The sequence below is a fragment of the Schistocerca gregaria genome, chromosome 1, assembly GCF_023897955.1.
Source record: "Schistocerca gregaria isolate iqSchGreg1 chromosome 1, iqSchGreg1.2, whole genome shotgun sequence".
NCBI classification, from domain to species: Eukaryota; Metazoa; Arthropoda; class Insecta; order Orthoptera; family Acrididae; genus Schistocerca; species Schistocerca gregaria.
Genome location: NC_064920.1, coordinates 639978188 through 639998626, shown reverse-complemented (window position 1 = coordinate 639998626; position 20439 = coordinate 639978188). Strand labels below are relative to the sequence as shown.

The following is a 20439-nucleotide window of genomic DNA, read 5'->3' as shown; positions in this document are numbered from 1 at the left end:
GACAGGTCCCTCAACTTTGCAGTCTCAGTCTGATGCCTGGTTTCTTATCCCTCAGTTTAGAATCCTCTGTTAACTGTATCATTTTGACTGTAATGTTTTGTGACAACCTACATAAACCTAATCATATGTTTTAAATTATAATCTGCCTGTATTGTCAACCATTGGTTACTTTCAATAATCATATATTTTATCTCTCTCTTCTAGCCAAATGTCCCAACAGGTAATATTATCTGGGGAACGTTACATCATCACAAACCTACACACATGATTGTAACTGGTACAATGTCACTCTGTTTAATTGAATTGACTTCCAGAACAGCCTTTTCAAGCCCATTTGTCTTTATAGTTAAAACATCCAACCACAAACAGCCTAGAACATGTTCTGATAGGAATATTGTGTTCACTCAAATGACACTTATTAAAAATTGAAGTCAGTAACTGTTTCTGAACAGAAATTATATTCTGATGAAAAGAATCGCAGATAATACTTTACTTTGTTGTACCTAGGGAAATTTGGCTTGACAATGCATATTTGTGATTTTCAATGTCTTCTTCACTTAGTTAAATGTCCAGCTTAATCATAATTTATAAATTACAATTCAAAATATTCTAAAATACTGATAAAATGTCAACATGTTTGCTATATCACTTTTATAAGTTAATTTTTAAGACTGTCAGTGGACTAGTTTTTCAAGCACTGCATAAATAAGGGGGACATAAAAACAGAAGGGAAGTCAAATGACTGACAGAGAAGAGACAGTTCATTACACTGTTATGTTCATGGCCATCAGAAGCCTGGACTATACATCGGCAACCACACCAGACTTTGTCAAGTCTGGTACGTGTATAAGTCCTGCAAACAAACAAATAAATGTGGAACAGTGAATTAGTACATATTATTTATAATAAACTCCAATGTATCAGCAAGGGAAAAAGAGTCAAATAAAAATCAATATGACAGAGTACACAGATAAGACAAACCATTATGACCACTACTTACTATGATGCCCTATGCCGCTTGGTGGTATTGTGGGCACATGAAGCAGTAACAAAAGTATGTAAGCTGGGCAGACACAGGTGGGGGATCATCCTAGTGAAGATATGGGCTTCAAATGAGAAAATCCATTGAGATAAATGTCTTTTGCAAAGGGCAAATTATTATTAAGCAGAGCCTGTGAACAAGTATCTCAGAAAAGGCAAAGCTGGAGGAATGTTCAAATGCTACTATCATGAGCATCTACAGAAGAAGTAGAATGATGGTGGAACTACCAATAGGCACTAAATGTTGGATGCCCATGACTCTTCACAGAATGTGTGGTTCAGAAGCTTGTTTGCTCTGTAAATTAGTATAGATGGTGATCTGTGGCACCTCTGCCGAAAGAGCAAATGCTGGTGCAGGCACAAGTATTTTGGAGCACACCGTTCATCATACATTGCTGATCATGCAGTTCCACTGTAAACCATCACTACGTGTTCACAAGTTGACTCAATGACATTGTCAATTACAATTGTAGTGGACACAGGACCATCAGGATTTGACCGTCAATCCATGGAAATGTGTCAGTTCTCTGGATGAATCACATTTTTGCTACACTAGGTCGCTGATTGTCTCCACACACTCTCATCAAGGTGAATGACGACTCGAAACATGCAGCGTGCCATGGACGAAAGCTGGTGGGAGCAGTATTATGCTATGGGAGACTTCCTCCTCTGCTTGCATTGAATCTGTGGTAGTAATTGAAGACATGCTTACAGCTGCAAACTATCTGCACCCCTTCATGTCTGATGTCTTCCCCAACAGTGATGTCATCTTTCAGCAGTATAACTGTCCATGTCTCGGAGACAGAACCACGCTACAGAGGTTTGAGGAGCATTATAGTAAACTCATGCTGATGTCTTGGTGGTGAAATTCACCTGACATAAATCCTATGGAACCCATGTGGGTCAGTATCAGGCACCACCACCACATATGCAATTCAGTGGCCCGTTATTTTTGCAAATTACATGTCCTGTGCATAGACATCTAGTGTGATATAGCTCCAAAAAAAGACCAGAAAACAGTTGGGTACATGATATATGGAACCAGTGATGTATTTCATTCCAAAAACAGACACACAAGCTATTAAGGAGATGGATGAAGCAGAATGGCTCAACTGCACTTTTGGATTATGCTTGACACATTGTGATGATGATGATGATGATGATGATGATGATATTTGGTTTGTGTGGCACTCAATTGCACAGTTATCAGTGCCCATACAAATTCCCAATCATTTCACTGTCCAGCCTCTCCACTTTCCTGAATGATGATGAAATGGTTAGGACAACACAAACAGTCAGTGACTGGGCAGAGTAGATCTCTGACCTGATCACGGATTGAATCCAGGACCTCATGAGGCAAAGGCAGCAACACTAGACATTGTCCATTAGCTGTGGATGCTTGACATCTAAGTCACTATGCAGTAGTACCACATGCTTGGTTTCACGAGACCAGACAGAAAACCAATAAAACTGACATGCAAGCTGTTAAACTGGTATCAAATTGACAGCCTTACACCAAAATGGAATAATAATAATAATAATAGAAGGACTGCTCAAAACATATCTATGCACATGCCTGTTTCTTTTTTCACGACAGTGCTGACGAGCATTTGCCAAGTAAACACATGTAAGTGGTAGTAGTCATTGGATTTTCTGTTGTGGGCAAAATGAGATAAAAAGTGGAGCAAGTTTATTGCATCAAATTTTGTTTTAACCTTAGTGATTCTCAAGCTCAAACAATCTGCAAGATTCAACAAGTGTTTGGCGATGAAGCATAGGGGACCACACATATTAAGGAGTTGTAGAACAGCTTCAGAGATGGCCATTCATCAATGAAGAGTGAAGCATGTTCAAGTAGGCTCTCAACATCCAAAACTGAGGTTGTTATTGATAACAAAAGACCCTGGTGACACAGGATAGATAAATCATGATTGGAGAACTTACAGACGAGGTTATAAATAGTACTGGATCCATTAACTGAATTTTAATCAAACATTTGGCCCTCAGAGGGATCTTAGCAAAAATTTTACCAATGTTGCTAACAACTGAGATGAAGTAACTTCATTCGGATGCTGCCTCTTGGTGAGATATTTTTATGATTACATCATGGCTGATCTTCTCTGTCCCTGTCATACCCCTGCACCCAATTGTAATGAGCTGTGTCATCTCTAGAAGACTGTAATCAAGAAGACTGCTGCTGTTTACAGACATACTTCACATAGTTTCTTGCCACACAGCTGGTTTTTAAGGCCAGCATAAAATGCTTGATTTTTTGGGACCAGTTCCTGAGCACCAACCAGTAGCACAATGTTACTGTAAAAATTTCTTTGACCGACTGTCACAATTTTTGTCTGTGAAATGGTTTTGACATCCACACACTCATTGTGGCTACAGATGCTGCAGTATCTTCCTAGATGAGATGTACTAATATAGAAATGTCTGACTAACATCCTGTGTTGTACACACTGGTAATGAATTCCAGTTCCAGAGGAAAAATTCTCTTGGGTTTATTAATATGAAATATTATGACACTGCATTTCTACTAGATCCTCCCATCTGCTTTTACTTCTATACTCTGCAAATCAATGTGAAGTGCATGGCATAGGGTACGTACCTTTGTACCAGCTATTAAGGTTTCTTCCTGTTCCATTAACATATACAGCATGAGAAAAATGAATGTTTAAATGCCTCTTTGTGTGGTGTAATCAATCTAATCTTGTCCTCACAATCCCTACGGGAACATTACAAAGTACGTTCCTAAAGTTGCCATTAAAAACTGTTCTTGAAACTTGGTATGCTTTCTCGGGACAGTTTATGTCTATCTTCAAAAGTCTGCCCGTTCAGTTTCTTCACTGTCTCTCCGTAACACTCTCCCACGGTTCACACAAACCTGTGACCATTTGTGCTTCCCTTCTCTGTATACATTCAGTATCCTCTGTTTGTTATGTTTGACAATGGTTCCACATGCTTGAGCAATATTCTAGGATGGGTCACACAAGTTATCTTTAAGCAATTTCCTTTGTTGATTGATTGCATTTCCCCAGTTTTCTACCAAATAACCAAAGTCTGCCACCTGCTTTACCCATGACTAAGCCAATGTGAGCACTCCATTTAATATCCATTCAAAGAGTTACACCCAGATAATCGTATTAGTTAACCTACATCACCTGTGGCTCACTGACATTGTAGCCATAGGATACTACTTTTTTTTGTGAAGAACACAGTTTTACATATCCAGACATTTGAAACAAGATGTTCATCTTTGTGCACTTTGAAATATTATCAAGATCTGACTAAAAATATGCAGGGTTTTATCCAGACAGTACTTCATTATAGGTACCTGCATCATCTGTGAAAAGTCTGAGATTACCATTAATATTGTTTGCAAGGTCATTAATACGCAACATGAAAAGAAAGAGTCCTAACACATTACCCTACAGCACACCCAAAGTTACCTCTACACATAAATGACTCGCCATCCAAGGTAACTTCCTGCATTCTCCCTACCAAAAAATCCTCAGTCCAGTCACAAATTTCACTTGATACCCCATACAGTCAAACTTATTATCATAAGTGTATGATAATAGGTGTATCACTTATTATCATAAGTGTAGATGTGGTACTGAGTAAAATATTTTTGGAAATCAAGAAATACTACATCTACCAGATTGCTTTTATATGAGGCTTTCAGTATTCATATGAGTAAAGTGTGTTTTGTATGTCACATGATCTATGTTTTCAGAATCCTTGCTCGTTGCCATGGAGGAAGTTGTTCTGTTTGAGATACCTCATTATGCTCATGCTCAGAATATGTTCTAACGTTCAATAACAAACTGATGTCAAGAATATTGGAAAATGTTCTGTGGGTCTCTTCTGCTACTCTTCTTTTAGACAGGTGTGACCTGTGCTCTCTTGCAACTATTGGGCACCATTTACTGCTTGAGGTATCTATGATAGATTGTAGTTAAAAGTGTGGCTAACTCACCTGCAAATCTGATACAGTATCTGAAAGGGATTTTGCCAGGCCCTGGAGCTTTGTTAAATTGTAGTGAAATAAACTGTTTCTCAACACCACTAACATTAACATCTATTTCACTCATATTTTCAGTGGAAGGAGAATTAACGTGGGGTAGTACTGCTGAGTTTTCCTTTCTAAAGGAACACCTGAAAACAGAGTTAAGAATTTATTCTTTTGCTTTGTGTATTGCTTCCTAAGCAGTTACACCTATTTTATTCAGCATCTCTCTATGCATAGCCCTATGTTTTCTTTGTAGAGTCTTTTTCTTTACATTGACCATATACCATGGAGGGCTCATTGATCACGAACTGTTCTACTGGGTACATATCTATCTAGTGGATGGTTAAATATTCTTTTAAACTTGAGCCACAGTCCTCTACGTGTTCCTGTCCTGTTCAAAAAGTTTCTATTCCCTCAATGACATATGGCACTACTGGTTTTTTTATCTAGTTTTATGAACATACAAGTCTCTCTAATTGCTTTAGTTGCCCTTTGTACTTTGGTAATCATTCTCACCTTGGTCACTGATAACAGTTTTTATATGTACATCCTCAAAGAGGTCAGGTCTATTTGTTACCATTAGACCTAAATATTTCCATCACCTTTTCTAAGCAGTCTTCAGAGAAGGTATTTAGAAAAGTTTCACAGGATGTCTTGTCACACCTACTACTAACAAAACTGTAATTTTATCAACTGATTGTTGGGCGATTAGTTTCCTCCACTGATCAAAGGATGATTAGGGAAATTAAGTACAAGCAAACTGAGGTTTTCTCTAAGGTTTTCAGTTACATCAGGAGGTGAGCCTTGTGTCAATAGAAGTATATAATTATAATAGAGGGAAACATTCCATGTGGGAAAAATATATCTAAAAACAAAGATGATGTAACTTACCAAACGAAAGCACTGGCATGTTGATAGACACACAAACAAACACAAACATACACACAAAATTCAAGCTTTCGCAACCAGTGGTTGCTTCATCAGAAAAGAGGGAAGGAGAGGGAAAGACGAAAGGATGTGGGTTTTAAGGGAGAGGATAAGGAGTCATCCCAGTCCTGGGAGTGGAAAGACTTACCTTAGGGGGAAAAAAGGACAGGTATACAGTCGCGCACGCGCACACACACACACACACACACACACACACACACACACACACACACACACACACACACACACACACACACACATCCATCCGCAAGTACACAGACACAAGCAGACATTTGCAAAGGCACTCTTTGCCTTTACAAATGTCTGCTTGTGTCTGTGTACGTGCGGATAGGTGTGTGTGTGTGTGTGTGTGTGTGTGTGTGTGTGTGTGTGTGTGTGTGTGTGTGTGTACCTGTCCTTTTTCCCCCCTAAGGAAAGCCTTACCGCTCCAGGGGATTGGGATGACTCCTTACCCTCTCCCTTAAAACTCACATCCTTTCGTCTTTCCCTCTCCTTCCCTATTTCCTGATGAAGCAACTGTTGGTTGCGAAAGCTTGAATTTTGTGTGTATGTTTGTGTGTCTATCAACATGCCAGCGCTTTCGTTTGGTAAGTTACATCATCTTTGTTTTTAGGAGTATATAATTATAATTTTATGTCCACTACTGATACTGAGATTTCCCCCAGACAATTTCACATGCAGCATCAATTTCTATCTCAGCGGATGTGAGTTTCTTGTCTACTGTGACAAATATACCACCAACTCCATTTTCCATTAGCCTATGCTTAAATTTTGTCCAAAAGCCTCACTGCTGTTTTCTTTGGGTTTTAAACAGTTTCCTGTGCCTAGTATTATGTGAGCTTCACTGCTTTTCAGGAGCACGTCAAACTCTGGCACTTTGTTAAAAATGCCTCAGCAGTTAACTACTAGGATTTTAAGACATGTAAGTGAGGGAGGCATTCCTTTGGATCTTACACTAATGCTTCCAGAGCTCTTAGAGCTGTTGTTATCTGGACTGGATGGAGAACCACCTAATTTAAAAAAACTTGTATGTACCCCACATGAAAATGCTAACTGGGTAGCAGCATCTGATTCATTGCACACCTGAACCCATTCGGGGGAGCCTACAGGTCTCAACCCAATGGCAGAACTCCATGAAGTCACAGCCTAGTTTATCACACAACTCTGAAGTCTCTGGTTCAAACATTCTACCCAATGCAGAACCAGAGGGGCCACAATCAGTTCTGATGACACTACTGCAAACTGTGGGCTTCATTTAAACCCCATGCACATGGATGGTCTTCTCAGCCTTCTCTGCCAGCTGCTGGAATGATCTAAATATTCTTTGGCAGGAAATACGCAAAGACACACAACCACAAATACACTGCTACGGCCGTGGTGGTGTCCATTTAGATATCTGTAGGTTTTTTTGTGAAAATGTGTGTACTTTCTGCCAGACGAGGAGCCATGGCTCTAAAGCTAGTTAATGCTGCATTCTGTTATATGTGACTATGTGCCACACTGTACTAAATGTGAGTGGTTGCCTTTCCTTTATTTTACGTACTGTTCTATCCAGGAATTTCTGTTACTGTTATACTTTACCATCCCATTGGACATCCTACACCTATGTGAAGCTGTGCAGCAGTTACAGTAAAAACTACTAAATTTTTATGGGAGCAGCCCTAAAAACTATTGTGAAGCACACATATGTTTACCCATCGCAGGTTGTAATAACAATATGAAAACGATAGACTGCTACTCCTCACCACCTAGAGGATGTGTGTGTATCTGCAACTCAATGCCTCCTCTGTGTGAAGAGTAACAATCTATCCTTTTCATATTGTTGTTATGCCATCCCACACTTTCTACTGTTTTATAGGTTGTAATAATTTTGCTTATGGATTTAATTCTGTAGGATATTACACTTACCAAAAGCAAGAAATGAAAGTGCAAGTATCTCTCTCCATGTCATGTACAAATCACCCAACACCTTTTCTACTGCATCCCAGCTGTTTAATACATCATAAAGACTGCTGATGATTTGCACAAGTATGTCTTTTACTGGGCGAGGTATACATCTATTTAAAACAGGATCACTGGAAAAAAATGACGAAATATTTTTTGTACAGATCTTACTTTTACAAAGACAATATTAAAAACAGCTTACAAAATATGAATGTAAATTATGAGTTTTACTCTGTTACTAAGAAACACTTACCTGGCGTACACAGGTAGAGGTGGGCATGGTCCTAAATGGGAGTTAATATGCTTCTCAAGATCTATCTGCCCTAAAGCAGGATCATTTGGACCAGTCCAGCCATTAAATTTAAAATCATACCTTGAAGAAAGAAAGAGAGGAAAAGATTGTAGTTACTATAACATTACAAATTGTTTGGTATTATTTTATGAACAACACAGAAAAACTTAACTAAACCTCGTAACATGTTTTCCTCTATATTCAAGTTTATTACTATTTCATGTTCCTAATGTTCTTTTCCTAACAGTTCGCACATCCAAACAAGAACTTCAGAGAACTGAATGGTTTGGCTGACACTTGAAAAATTAACTTTTCTGTGACCCAAATTTCCAAACTACTTAACTTTATTATTGCATGCTCTGTTTACCTGCACAACAGAGAGCCAGTCTTGATGTAGAAATCCTTAATATCATTCTGAGTTTCCAAATTGCGATCAGGGCATTTTTCAACACATACTTTCAATGAATGCTTGATATCCTTCATGTTCAAATAAAACAAAAACCTGTAACCAAATTAGCAAAATACAACACATCAAAACAAAAGACATTCATTTATTTCTCTACAATTCTTTATGTAACAAAGGGAAACCAGGCAAATATTTTTCCTTTTGTAAAAAAACAAGTAAATGGATAATTCAATGGGAACAGAGTCATTAGCTAAACTGAAGTACAGATATGTGACCTTACTGGGTAAAAGAAATGGGTGTGAGATGTCTATTACTTAAGTATTTAGACATGCTGAAACTTAAATTACAGCATGTGGGTACTAGTCACCAAAAAACTAAGAAATACAGATAAACACTAGCTCCTGAACTCGTAAATAATTCTTGGATGACAGAATTGGAGAAATGACTGAGACATCTCAAAATGCATTGAGACATGTCTTTCTCCAGGTATCATTGTTGAATGTTAGATGAAAGCATTCATTTTGAATGATGATGATAGCTGATGTAAAGCATTTATAGCTTTCAGCCCAATTAAAGCTGTCTGGTGGCCTTGGACTTTAACTTGAATCTTAGCATGTTGCTGACATTGCTCTTACTGACTGAGTTTCCCAAGTCTGTCTCAAATCTCAACTATAAAATCCAAACCGGCAAAATCTGTCTGACAATTTCTGAGATCCTCAAAGCCCCTGGTACATACCTTGTTACAGTGTAATCAAATTCACAAATGATTAGTAACTGTGGCTGCAGCAGGCATTTCTAAGATCTGACAACTGCTACAATCATAAACAGTCCTCTTCTTCATGTTTCATTTAAGTATGCATATGTAAATAATGGCTACCACTTGTTTACACACCACTCATCATTTACACATCAGAAGCCATGATTACTCTCAACAAATGCATCAATTTTATAAAGAATAAATCACTCAACATGTCTTACTCATGTTTAAAGTTTTCACTGACAATGATCTTCAAGATAATGATTTCAGAAAATATGTGAATGCTCACTGGCTTTTGAAACTTATATCACATCAAATGTACACATTAAGCCTAAAATCTTCTGCCACTGTCTGACTTTTATTATATTACACCTGACAGAAAGGATGTGAAACAATAGCTTAAGACAAACCCACATTTTTTTCTGGATCCAAATCATTGTTCATTACATAGTTTTAATTTGTTAAAAAGCTTCATTACATTATACATTCTACTCAGAGATGTATTACTAATTCTTTAACGTCACTGTTGTTGATACTCAAATAAGGGTGAAGCTCACTGCCTAAACCCTCCCCCTCCCCAAGTAGCATTAAGTGTTACAAAAGTTAATGTTCTGATATAATAACTAGGATGTCATCAAAATTCCCTTACAGTCTCATGAAAACAAGAGATATGATGGAATCTGGGCAATGCCAAAAATAAAGAGAATCAAGGTATTTGGTATGTGGTGCTACAGAAGTATGTTTGAAATTAGATGAAGTGATAAGGTATGGAATGAGAAGGTTTTAAGGAGAATCAGCAAACTTACGAAAAATGCTGACAAGTAGACAAGTCAACATGATAGGACATATGTTACAATATCATAAGGGAATAACTTTCACAGTACTAGAAGGAGCTGAAGAGGGTAAAAACTGTAAGGGAAAATGGGAATTGGAATACATCCAACAAATAAGTGAAACTGTATGCTGCTCTGACATGAAGAGGTTGGTGCAAGAGAGGAATTGGTGGCTGAGAGGGTGGCAGGCTGGGGGAGGAGGCAGAGCAGGTCTACATGTTTGTTTGATTATGTACATGGGGTTATTCATAAGTATCCCCAGGATTTTAGAAGGTAGCTCCATGAAAACCACAAGACATACAGAAAAATGTCACATTTCAATGGGTAGAACATCTCCCCTAGTTTCAATTCATGCCATGGCTTAGATGCAATAGGAGGCAGATATGCCAGAACATGTAAATTTTGAAAGCAGGCTGCTGGCACTCTCTCCTGAGCAACTGATGTCAGTGACTTCAATGGATTGTAAACACGTATTGGCATTTGCTATGTCACAAATGACTCCCATATTGAGCACCTGGAATGTGAGTTAAAAACTTGGAGAGAGTCTCCATCCGCCGATAGGGTCTATTTCCTATATGTCTCATAGTTTCCCACACAGCCATCTTCCAAATTCTTGGAGATACTTATGAACAGCCCTGTACTTTTCCTTCCATAGCACAGAGGCCCTCAAGAGCATAGAACATGTTGTAAAGCAAGAATACACAAAAGAGCCCATGTGATGTCCTAACAGAAATGCCCTTCTTGAATGTGCAAAAAGTCAAAGCAAATCTTAAAAATATTTTCACTTACGAAGAAATAACAAACTTGTCACAAAACATGGGAATGTTCAAAACAATAAAGTGCTTACAGTAACTCGTAGGTTACTTAGTCACAAACAGAAAATTAGTCTGTAACACATATTTACCTTGATCTTTTTCGTGTCCAAGGCCGATGGGTGCTACGGACTACCAATGAAATGCGCAAATGCCACAACTGTTTCTCATCGACATGGGGAATGAACTCAAATTCAGTGTCCGTGGATGAATGTCCACCAATTAAAGTACAAACAGAAATGTCTCTAGTAGATGTTACCCGGGATGCACTTACACAATGAACTCTATGAGTAATAGTAGATGGCAGAGCAAGAGTGGCCAAGGATAATCAACGGTAGCATGCATTGGCCTGTGTCAGATGCACAGTTCCACAATGATAGCTGCCAGTGGGACAAAGGTACTTCCTGGATGTCGGGTGTCAGCAGTTGTCAGAGGCAGCAACTCAGTGACAGTGACTGCCAGCAACAGGATGTGATGTGGGGCATGGCACCTGAAAGTGGTGGACGGCAGTGCTATCTAGCTATGGCAAGGGTGTAGCTGTCATGAAGCCCAGAGGGGTAACTGGCTGCAGCAAAGTCCAGCAGCAGTCTCCCACGAAAAGATACACATGCAGTGCTGAGTGGGCAGATGGCGTGGCGTAAAGAAGTGGTGTCTTGCCTACAGTGCTCTCTTCCATGATAGGCACACTGCCTATCAGTGATGTTAATGCCACTGAGCACCATCGAGGCTGTGCGAAGCTACAAGGTAAACAGCCCAAGCTATACGAGGCTAGGCAAGTAAACAGCTCGGTGACTCGTGCTGATGTGAGCTGTTTACTCGCAGCCTACTGGAGAGGCAGCAGCCCACAACACTTGCCTGGTATGCAGAGCAGTATAGTCCCAGATGAATACAATAATCTCATTAATGCACTGAATAGATGAGAAGTCAAATATTACATTCATGTTATTGGACATTATTAATATCATGTAAATCAATTGGTTCTACTACGAAATCCACTGATGGAAGAGAAGAGGTAGGCCAGTAAAAAAAAATCCTTTACACTCCTCTTAAATTGAACTTTAAATCTTTCTGATCATTTTTATTTCAAGTACTGATGTCATGAACCAAGCTGTTGGACACCACCTGTGTGGTGAATAAAGATTCAAGTACTAAAGCTGTATTGTGGTTATTTACATCCTCTTTCATAAGAACAACAATTATAAAACAAGGGTTCAAGATCTGAAATTTGCTTCACTTTCTGCATTCACCTGGCTTCGCCCTCCTCCCCATTGTCCAATACAGTACTGCTTCTTCCCATTTTCTGTTCAAAATCTGTATTTTCTCTCAATTTCTCAGTCAGCATCTACCTTCCTTCCCAAAATTTCTACTCACTACATGTCACACTATTTTTTCCATACTTTCTTCTTATTTTCCAAGCTTTTGAGTTTTTATACCTGCATTCATTGGTTTTATTTTTATTTTATTTCATTTCAGTTCTTCTAGGTAGGACAAGACAGATTGCTACTTACAGCATAGAAAACATGTCAAGTTGCAGACAGGCACGATTAAAAGACACTCACGTACAGCTTTTAGCCAAGCCTTCAGACAGAGAGAGAGAGAGAGAGAGAGAGAGAGAGAGAGAGAGAGAGAGAGAGAGAGAGAGAGAGAAACACTGTCTGGTGGAGTGTGCAGAGACTAGACTGCCAACCGGCACAGCGTCATGAGGTTGAGGAGCAGGAAGGCAGGGAAAAAAGAAACAAATAAGGAGAGGAGCTGGGAAAGACAGGCGGATGCACTGACAGAGGGCTGTAAATAAATGGGGTGGGAGATAACAATGAGGAGAAGATAGGTCAGTGGGAGGGGGGGGGAGGTGGAAACTGTTTGGTGTAAGATGTGGGGACAGTACGTTATGGGAGTGGAGAATGTGTTGTAAGGACAATTCCCATCTGCCCAGTTCAGAAAATCTGGTCACGGAAGGTAGGATCCAGATGGCTCGGGTAATGAAGTAGACATTGAAATCAAGTGTGTTTTGTTCAGCTCCATTGTTGTGCCACTGGGTGATCTACTTTGCTCTTGACCACAGTTTGGCAGTGGCCGTTCATCCTGATGGACAGCTGGTTGGTAGTGATACCATTATAAAAAGCTGCACAATGATTGTAGCAAAGCTGGTAAATGACATGGCTGGTTCCACAGGTGGCTCTGTCTCTGATGGGAAAGCGTAAACCCTTGACAGGACTGGAACAGAAATTGTTGGGCACGTGGACTAGGCAGATTTCGCACCTGGATCTTCCACATGGTATGAGCCTTGTGCCAAGGGTTTGGGATTGAGAGTGACATACGGATGGAATAGCATGTTGTGGGGGTTGGATGGGTTATGGAACACCACTTTAGGAGGGTGGGAAATATCTCGGTTAGGATGTCCCTCATTTCAGGGCATGATGATAGTTAATCAAAGCCCTGGTAAAGGATGTGGTTCAGTTGTTCCAGTCCAGGGTGGTACTGGGTGACAAAAGCAGGACAATGTTGTGGCTAGCTTTGGTGATGGTGAGAGGATGGGGATTGTGAGGGGAAATGGAACAGGAGCTCTTTTTGCAGATTAGGTCTGGGGGATAGTGCCTACCTGTGAAGTCCTTGGTTGGATCCTAAGCATACTGTGCAAAGGAGTTTTTGTCACTGCAAATACACCATCCCTGGGTAGCCAGGCTATATGGGATTTTTTAGATGTGAAAGGGATGACAGCTGTCGAAATGTAGGTTGATGAGTTTAATGTGGACGGAGGTATAGATTCAGCCAACTGAGACGAGAAGCTGGCAACCCAGGGATGGTATATGTGCAGTGACAAAAACTCCCACGCTTGGTATGCTTAGGGTCCAACGAAGGACTTCACAGACAAGCACTATCCTCCCAAGCCTAGTCTGCAAACAGATCTCCTGTTCCATTTCCTCTCACAATCCAGATCCACCCACCACCCCCAAAAGCTGGCCACAAAGGAGTACCCCCTTTGTCACCCAGTACTACTCCGGACTGGAGCATCTGAAGCTCATCCTTCGCCAAGGTTTTGATTAACTATCATCATGCCCTGAAATGAGGGACATCCTAAATCAAATATTTCCCATCCCTTCTAAAGTGATGTTCCATCACCCATCCAATCTCTGGAACATCCTAGTCCATCCCTATGCCACCCCCAATCCCAACCCATTGGCCCAAGGATCATGTGCCTGTGGAAGATCCAGGTGCAAAACCTGTCCAGTCCACCCATCCAGCACTGCTTATTCCAGTTCTGTCATAGGTTTACCCTACCCCATCAGGGGCTTGGCCACCTGGGAAAGCAGCCATGTCATTTACCAACTCTGAGGCAATCATTGCACAGCTTTTTACGTTGGCATGACTACCAGCCATCTGTTCACCATGATGAATGGCCAACGCAAAACTGTGGAAAAGAGCAAAGTAGATCACCCTGTGGCACAACATGTAGCTGAACACAACACACTTGATTTCAATGGCTGCTTCACTACCCGAGCCATATGGATCTTTCCCTCCACCACCAGCTTTTCTGAAGGGCAGATGGGAGTTATCCTTGAAACACATTCTCCACTCTCTTAACATACTGTCCCCACATCCTCTACCCAACAGTTTCCACCCCTCCCCATTCTCATCTCCCACCTTGTTTATTTGTAGCCCTATGCCAATGCATTCACCCATCTTTCTCTTCTGCTCTCCTTATTTGTTCCTTTTTCTCCTGCTTCCCTGCCCCACAAAGTCCTGATGCTGTGCCTGTTGGTAGTCTAGTCCCTGCACTCTCCACCAGACAGCATTCATCTTTCCCCCCACCCGTACACTACTATACATTAATCCACAATAACACATGTCAGTGTACTCAATAACTGGTAAATGTGATGAACTGTGATCACTTCACCATGACGGGACATCTGCATGCAATGGTGAAGTTTCAAACATCAGGTGTGCGGGTGTTATCTCTTCTAAGCCAAAACCACAAAAATCAGCAGGTGGTCATGTGCGCATCTCTGCTTGATCATCATCAACTGGCTCATGAACAAGACTGATCATTCCTATACTGCAACATTATTGGTGATGAGAAATGTCATTTTTAAGCTAACATGTACAAAGACCTGGGCACATCCACAAAATATAAAGTTATGCATCTGGTGGAACAGCAACAATGTGGTGTATTATGAACTGCCTTTCCCAGTTGTAATCATCACTTCCGACATTCATTGTCAACAACTGAGACATCTTGCAGACACATTCCAGGAGCAATGAGCAGGAAAACTGCGTAAAGTGATGCTAACTCCACAATAACAACCACCCACATTCTGCTAGACTGACAAAAAACACTGACAGGAGATGGGTTGGGAAGTCATTCCACACCCACTTTATTCAGCTGATTTTGCACCCTCAGATTTTCACCTTTCCGATGCCTACTCAACAACCTTCAAGGAACTTCCTTTCTGGATGAAAATGTGCTCCAAACATAACTGGATGAGTTCTTTTTTCAAAACCAAGTGATTTTTCCAGTCACAGATTCAAAACATTATCTCAGCATTGGTGACTGTTGTAAATAGTGAAGGACAAGATATTACTGATGAATAAAGTTTCTATCATGTGTATCTGTTGTATTTATTAAACTTATGCATCATCCCAAAACAATGGTCATTTCAAAAATAACACTGGTTCGTGATATTGAGGATTGGAAGGCACAGCAATAGTTGAGATTACACAACTCTCTGTTCAGACATTTGAGGGGCAAGCATGCTAACCATCCTTTGTCTTTAAAGTATCATAAGCTTGAAAAGGAGTTTGCACCAATATTGGGTAGGCCTACTATGTCTGGTGGAAATCAAAGATAATACCTTAAGGTAATTAATTCCTTCCTTCCTTCCTTCCTTCATTCACTCATCTTCTGTAGATCCCTTCAAGGAAAAGCTTCAGAGGTCAAGTTATACAAAGGGAAAGTCACAGAATTTTAATTATCACCATGACAAAATAAAGTTACTGAATTAATTTTTTGTTTGTTTGCTGGTATGTGTCTGCAGTCCTGCCACACATTGAAATCTTTGTACCACAGTAGGTTACCAGAGGAACCAAAACAAAATGGCATAGCCCACTGATACTGTCAAGAAGTATTATTACTGGAAGGATTCTCACTTCCCTAATTAAGGTTATGGTACAAACTTCTGCTTTTCTGCCCACTATTATTTCATGATCTCTTCCAAGATCCTTTCCCAAAGAGCCTAAATCACAGGTGTCATTGCTGAGCCCTACACTTGGCTTAAAAATAATAGTTACTAAGTAATTACCTCCCAAATACTCCTCCCCTCACAGGAATACTACCCGGCAATAAAACCTCCTTCATCTTCGTATAACTTTTCTTCCCAGGCTTAACTTTTACTTTATGCTCTGCTACTGAACCACATCCACAGCACTGAAGCTATTGCTAGACTGAATTTATTGGACATGATATATCTGCTGCTGCTGCTGATTATGGGTTTAAGGAGATTAAAAATCTCCTATTCACCACAGGTGGGAATCAGTGTACACAATCTGCATCTAGAGCAAATTCTATGTGCAAATGTGAAAAAGTGTTCTAAATGTTTGAGTAAAGTGTATTTAAGTGGGGCATGTGTACGAGTCTGGTATTTATCTGGGGGTGTGTGGGAAGCCATATGAAAACCACACCCAGGCTTGCCAGCAAACCAACCGTCATTATCAATCCACAAAGTGGATTCGAACTGGAGCCAGCATACCTCCCCAGCCTGGAAGCAGGTCCTTTATTGCACATTGTTATCTGGGCAGGTACTTGCTATGTCTCATGGTTCTTTTCACTGATTTGAAAAATTTGACTGTAATCCAGTCTTCTGTTCTCTCCCACACATTACCATTGTCAACTGTATCTTGCAAGACTGCTAACTCTTCTACTACTACTGTCAAATCAGTTTGAATTTTCATGACAAGGACCTTTCTTTCCAGTACTGTATAGTGGAAGTAACATTCACTGCATGCTCAAAACTGACCAGCTTCATTTCTCATGTAGGCTGTATAACAGTATCCCATATGTAAACCACACTGACATTCCTTACAAAGATTGACATTCCTGTTGATTCTGCAACAATAAGCACACTTGTCCATTTTGAGTGTTTTGGCTTAAGGGTCCTGTTCAGAACTATAGACAGCAAAAATCCAACACAAAACCATAGTGCCTTAAATGAGGTTTGCAAAAACGTGAATGTAATACTTTTCTTACATAAGGGGTGTTCAAAAAGAAACGAACCGGAGGCATAATTACACAAACCAGTACATGTAGGTTAGAAGTATTGACTCTTGCTGTTGAGACACTTGTCCCACTCTGACACAAGGCAGTGAATGGCCGTCTCATAAAATTCCCGGGGCTGCAATGTTAACCAGTTCCGCACCATACAGCTGGACGTTATCATCCGAGGTGAATTGTCTGCCCCTCCTCAGAGCCTTTTTAATGGGACCAAAAACGGCATAATAATGGAGAGAGGTCTGGACTGAACGGAGGGTGGCCAAGAACCTCCCATTTGAATTTCTGCACGAGTGCCGCGACTGTGTTGGCCATATGATGCTTTGCATTGTCATGGAGCAGAATGACCCCATGGGTGACATTGCCTGGTTGTTTTGATTTGATCACTTAGCGAAAGGTTTGTGAATAACGCTGAGCACTCACTTTTGTCCCATGCTGCAGTAAGTGACACAGAAGGGAGCCATCTTGGTCAAAGAAGAACATCAGCATAACCTTTCTTGCACTCATGTGGATGGCCTTGGCTTATTTTGGTAGTAGTGACCCTGGATGCTCCCAGTGGAGACTTTGTCATTTTTATTCTGATTAGAAATGATGACACCACTCGTGCCAGGAATGCATTCCCTTCCCGAGCATAGTGCTGCAAATGAGGAAGACAGTGGGCCATTCGAAATGCTTCCTGGTGTGGTTGAAGGCTGTGGGATACACATTCGCCACACACTTTGTGCATGTGCAGTTGTTCCTTCATGATGGTGTGAACACTTCAAATGCTCAAGCCAACCACGGTGGCTATGGCTTTCACTGTCACTCGGCAGTCCTGGGTAATGCGTGCATCCACCAGCTGGGTGATGTCATCCGTAATGCAGTGTGGTGCTCCAGACCGTGCATCATCAGCTAACCACACCCGTCCTTCCATGAAGCACTTGTGCCACGCCTTGACCCTTGCAAGCGACATTTGTTAATGAATGTTCACTCCTCCTACTCCTTCTGCTGTCAGAAAATGAACAACACCTCTTTGCTCTTCTTTTGACGTCTCTATGTCATTGTCTGCAATGTGACTGGCAGCATTGGATGATTGATGCATGCTGCTGTTAGGTCTGTGAAGTCACATGACATGAACGCGTGCCCTCTAGTGATGGGCTGAGAACTTGCACACTCTGGTCGGAACCACACCTTGTTACACACGCCATGATATTACCCTCCTGTCACCGGTTTGCACATTCCAAACTCAGGCTCATTTCTTTTTGAACACCCCTTATAGTTGTATGAGCACAAATGATACCCAAGACCAGAAATGTATGAAACATTAACAGATGAATTCCCAAACTTATGACAGATGTCAATTTAAAAAGATTGTTATGCGCTGTAAAGAATTTTCTGCAATTACTTGGATTCCTCAAATGTCTATATTCCAGAGACAACCCAATTTTTCTGCATGATGGGTTCTTCACTACCTGACTGCTGAACTGAAGTAGGAATGGAAAGACACAGCAGCCTTTATTGCAACAAATATATAATGTTGAAAGTAAAATATTCTGGCAATCAGACTGTCATTATTGTGGGAATCATACATGAGAAACTTCAACCCAGAGTTTAAATCACAGTCCAGCAATGGGAGAGGACAGGTTTCTGCATGACCAAAAAAGTTCAACAAGCTCAGCTAATGGTGAATAGCTATGATCACCATCATGTCAAACAATGTTCCCTGTCAATCAAGTGTTACCACAGTTATCATGACATGCAAAAAACTGTGGAGAAAATCCACAAAACACAAACACTGTTGCCCAAGACAGGAGCACTCATTCTCCTCAGTAACTCTCACCTGCACTTCAGAATTGCTGTAACTGAAGAGCTGTGAAAATATGGAAGAAAAATATTATTGCATGTTCTTCGCAGTCTGCACATTAAGTCCACTACACTTTGGCTTAAGTCAAAAACTGAAACAAACTATTCAGGGTCATCATTTTACTTCTCTAGAAGAGCTTCCTTCCACCCTTACCTGAGCCATCTACCGGAAACACGGAATACAAAAGCCCATCTGTCTGAAATGAGGGAAGACTGCAATTTAATGACTGCAATTTAATATCCTGTTGACAACGAGGTCATTAGAGATGGAGCTTAATATCACACTGGACAAGATGGGACGGAAACTAGCAGAGTCTTTTCCCAAGGAAGCATTCTCCCATTTGCCTTACATGCCCTAAGGACATCACAGAAGGTTTAAATCTGGATGGCTGGACAGGGGTTCAAACAACACTCACTTTGACTGTGAATCCATTGTTACAACTACTGCACAAACTTGATTGGTCCAGGGAGAGCAACACTGCCATTGAGATGCAAAGAAAGAGTACTGAAGGATTGTAAAGACATACTTTAAAATAAATACATATGTCAGTTAATAAAAGTTGTATGTTTTATTTGTTTATGACCCTAATATGTGGGAATCCTGAAACATGGTCAACCCAAAGACTCCACAATTTCTTTGTTGTTTAGGCAGCTGGGACATAAATTCTTCTCCTGTGTATCAAATATTTTAATTATCAAAACATTTATTTTATTCCTTACCTTTTGTTAGTTGTGTCCAGACCTGAAAGTGAGAGATTTCCAATTTTCTCATTGTTCCGAGACCCACAGGTGTTTCCAAAGCTGTCATATCCATTTACTAATCTCAGAGGGTTGCCATAGACAATAGCAAACGCAGCTATGAACACCTATGAACAAAAGGAAAAATCTACATGGAAATTGTACAATAAATTAAGGAGAAAAAGAAAAGTCATCAGTTTATACTTTTGCTGAGTGAAGAGTGTGGCTACTTTAACAAAACTCTTTCAATAGTGCATAATAAGAAACTGGAAAACAAATCACTGTCCAGTAAAAAGTAAAAGACAGCAGAACAAAAAATTATTTTCATTAAAATCATTCAGCATGTACTGCCACGTCATTCTACAAAACACTTTAATAAACTGATGTTTTGGCTGAGTTGCAGTAGTCTTTCCCAGGACATAGTGACACAACATGCCATGGTCAGTTCTGGCAAATTACATAAAAAGGCAGTATTAAATTTATTTATCACAACATTTCAGGATGCCACAACTGGTCACCACTGATTGGCTGCCATTCAAACATATG

The 20439-nt window shown here is 40.3% G+C and overlaps 1 protein-coding gene across 3 annotated transcripts in view; it reads right to left on the bottom strand.

The window, feature by feature from the left end:
* The window catches only part of LOC126360439 (choline transporter-like 1), a 141831-nt gene that overhangs the window by 88038 nt on the left and 33354 nt on the right, over positions 1-20439 (bottom strand). For all 3 annotated transcript variants that reach the window (XM_050007711.1, XM_050007710.1, XM_050007712.1), the window contains 4 exons: positions 19876-20021; positions 8611-8745; positions 8205-8324; positions 7916-8082 (listed from right to left, as the gene is read on the bottom strand). In XM_050007711.1, the coding sequence (XP_049863668.1) occupies positions 7916-8082; positions 8205-8324; positions 8611-8745; positions 19876-20021 (568 nt within the window). The remainder of the gene's footprint in view (positions 1-7915; positions 8083-8204; positions 8325-8610; positions 8746-19875; positions 20022-20439) is intronic.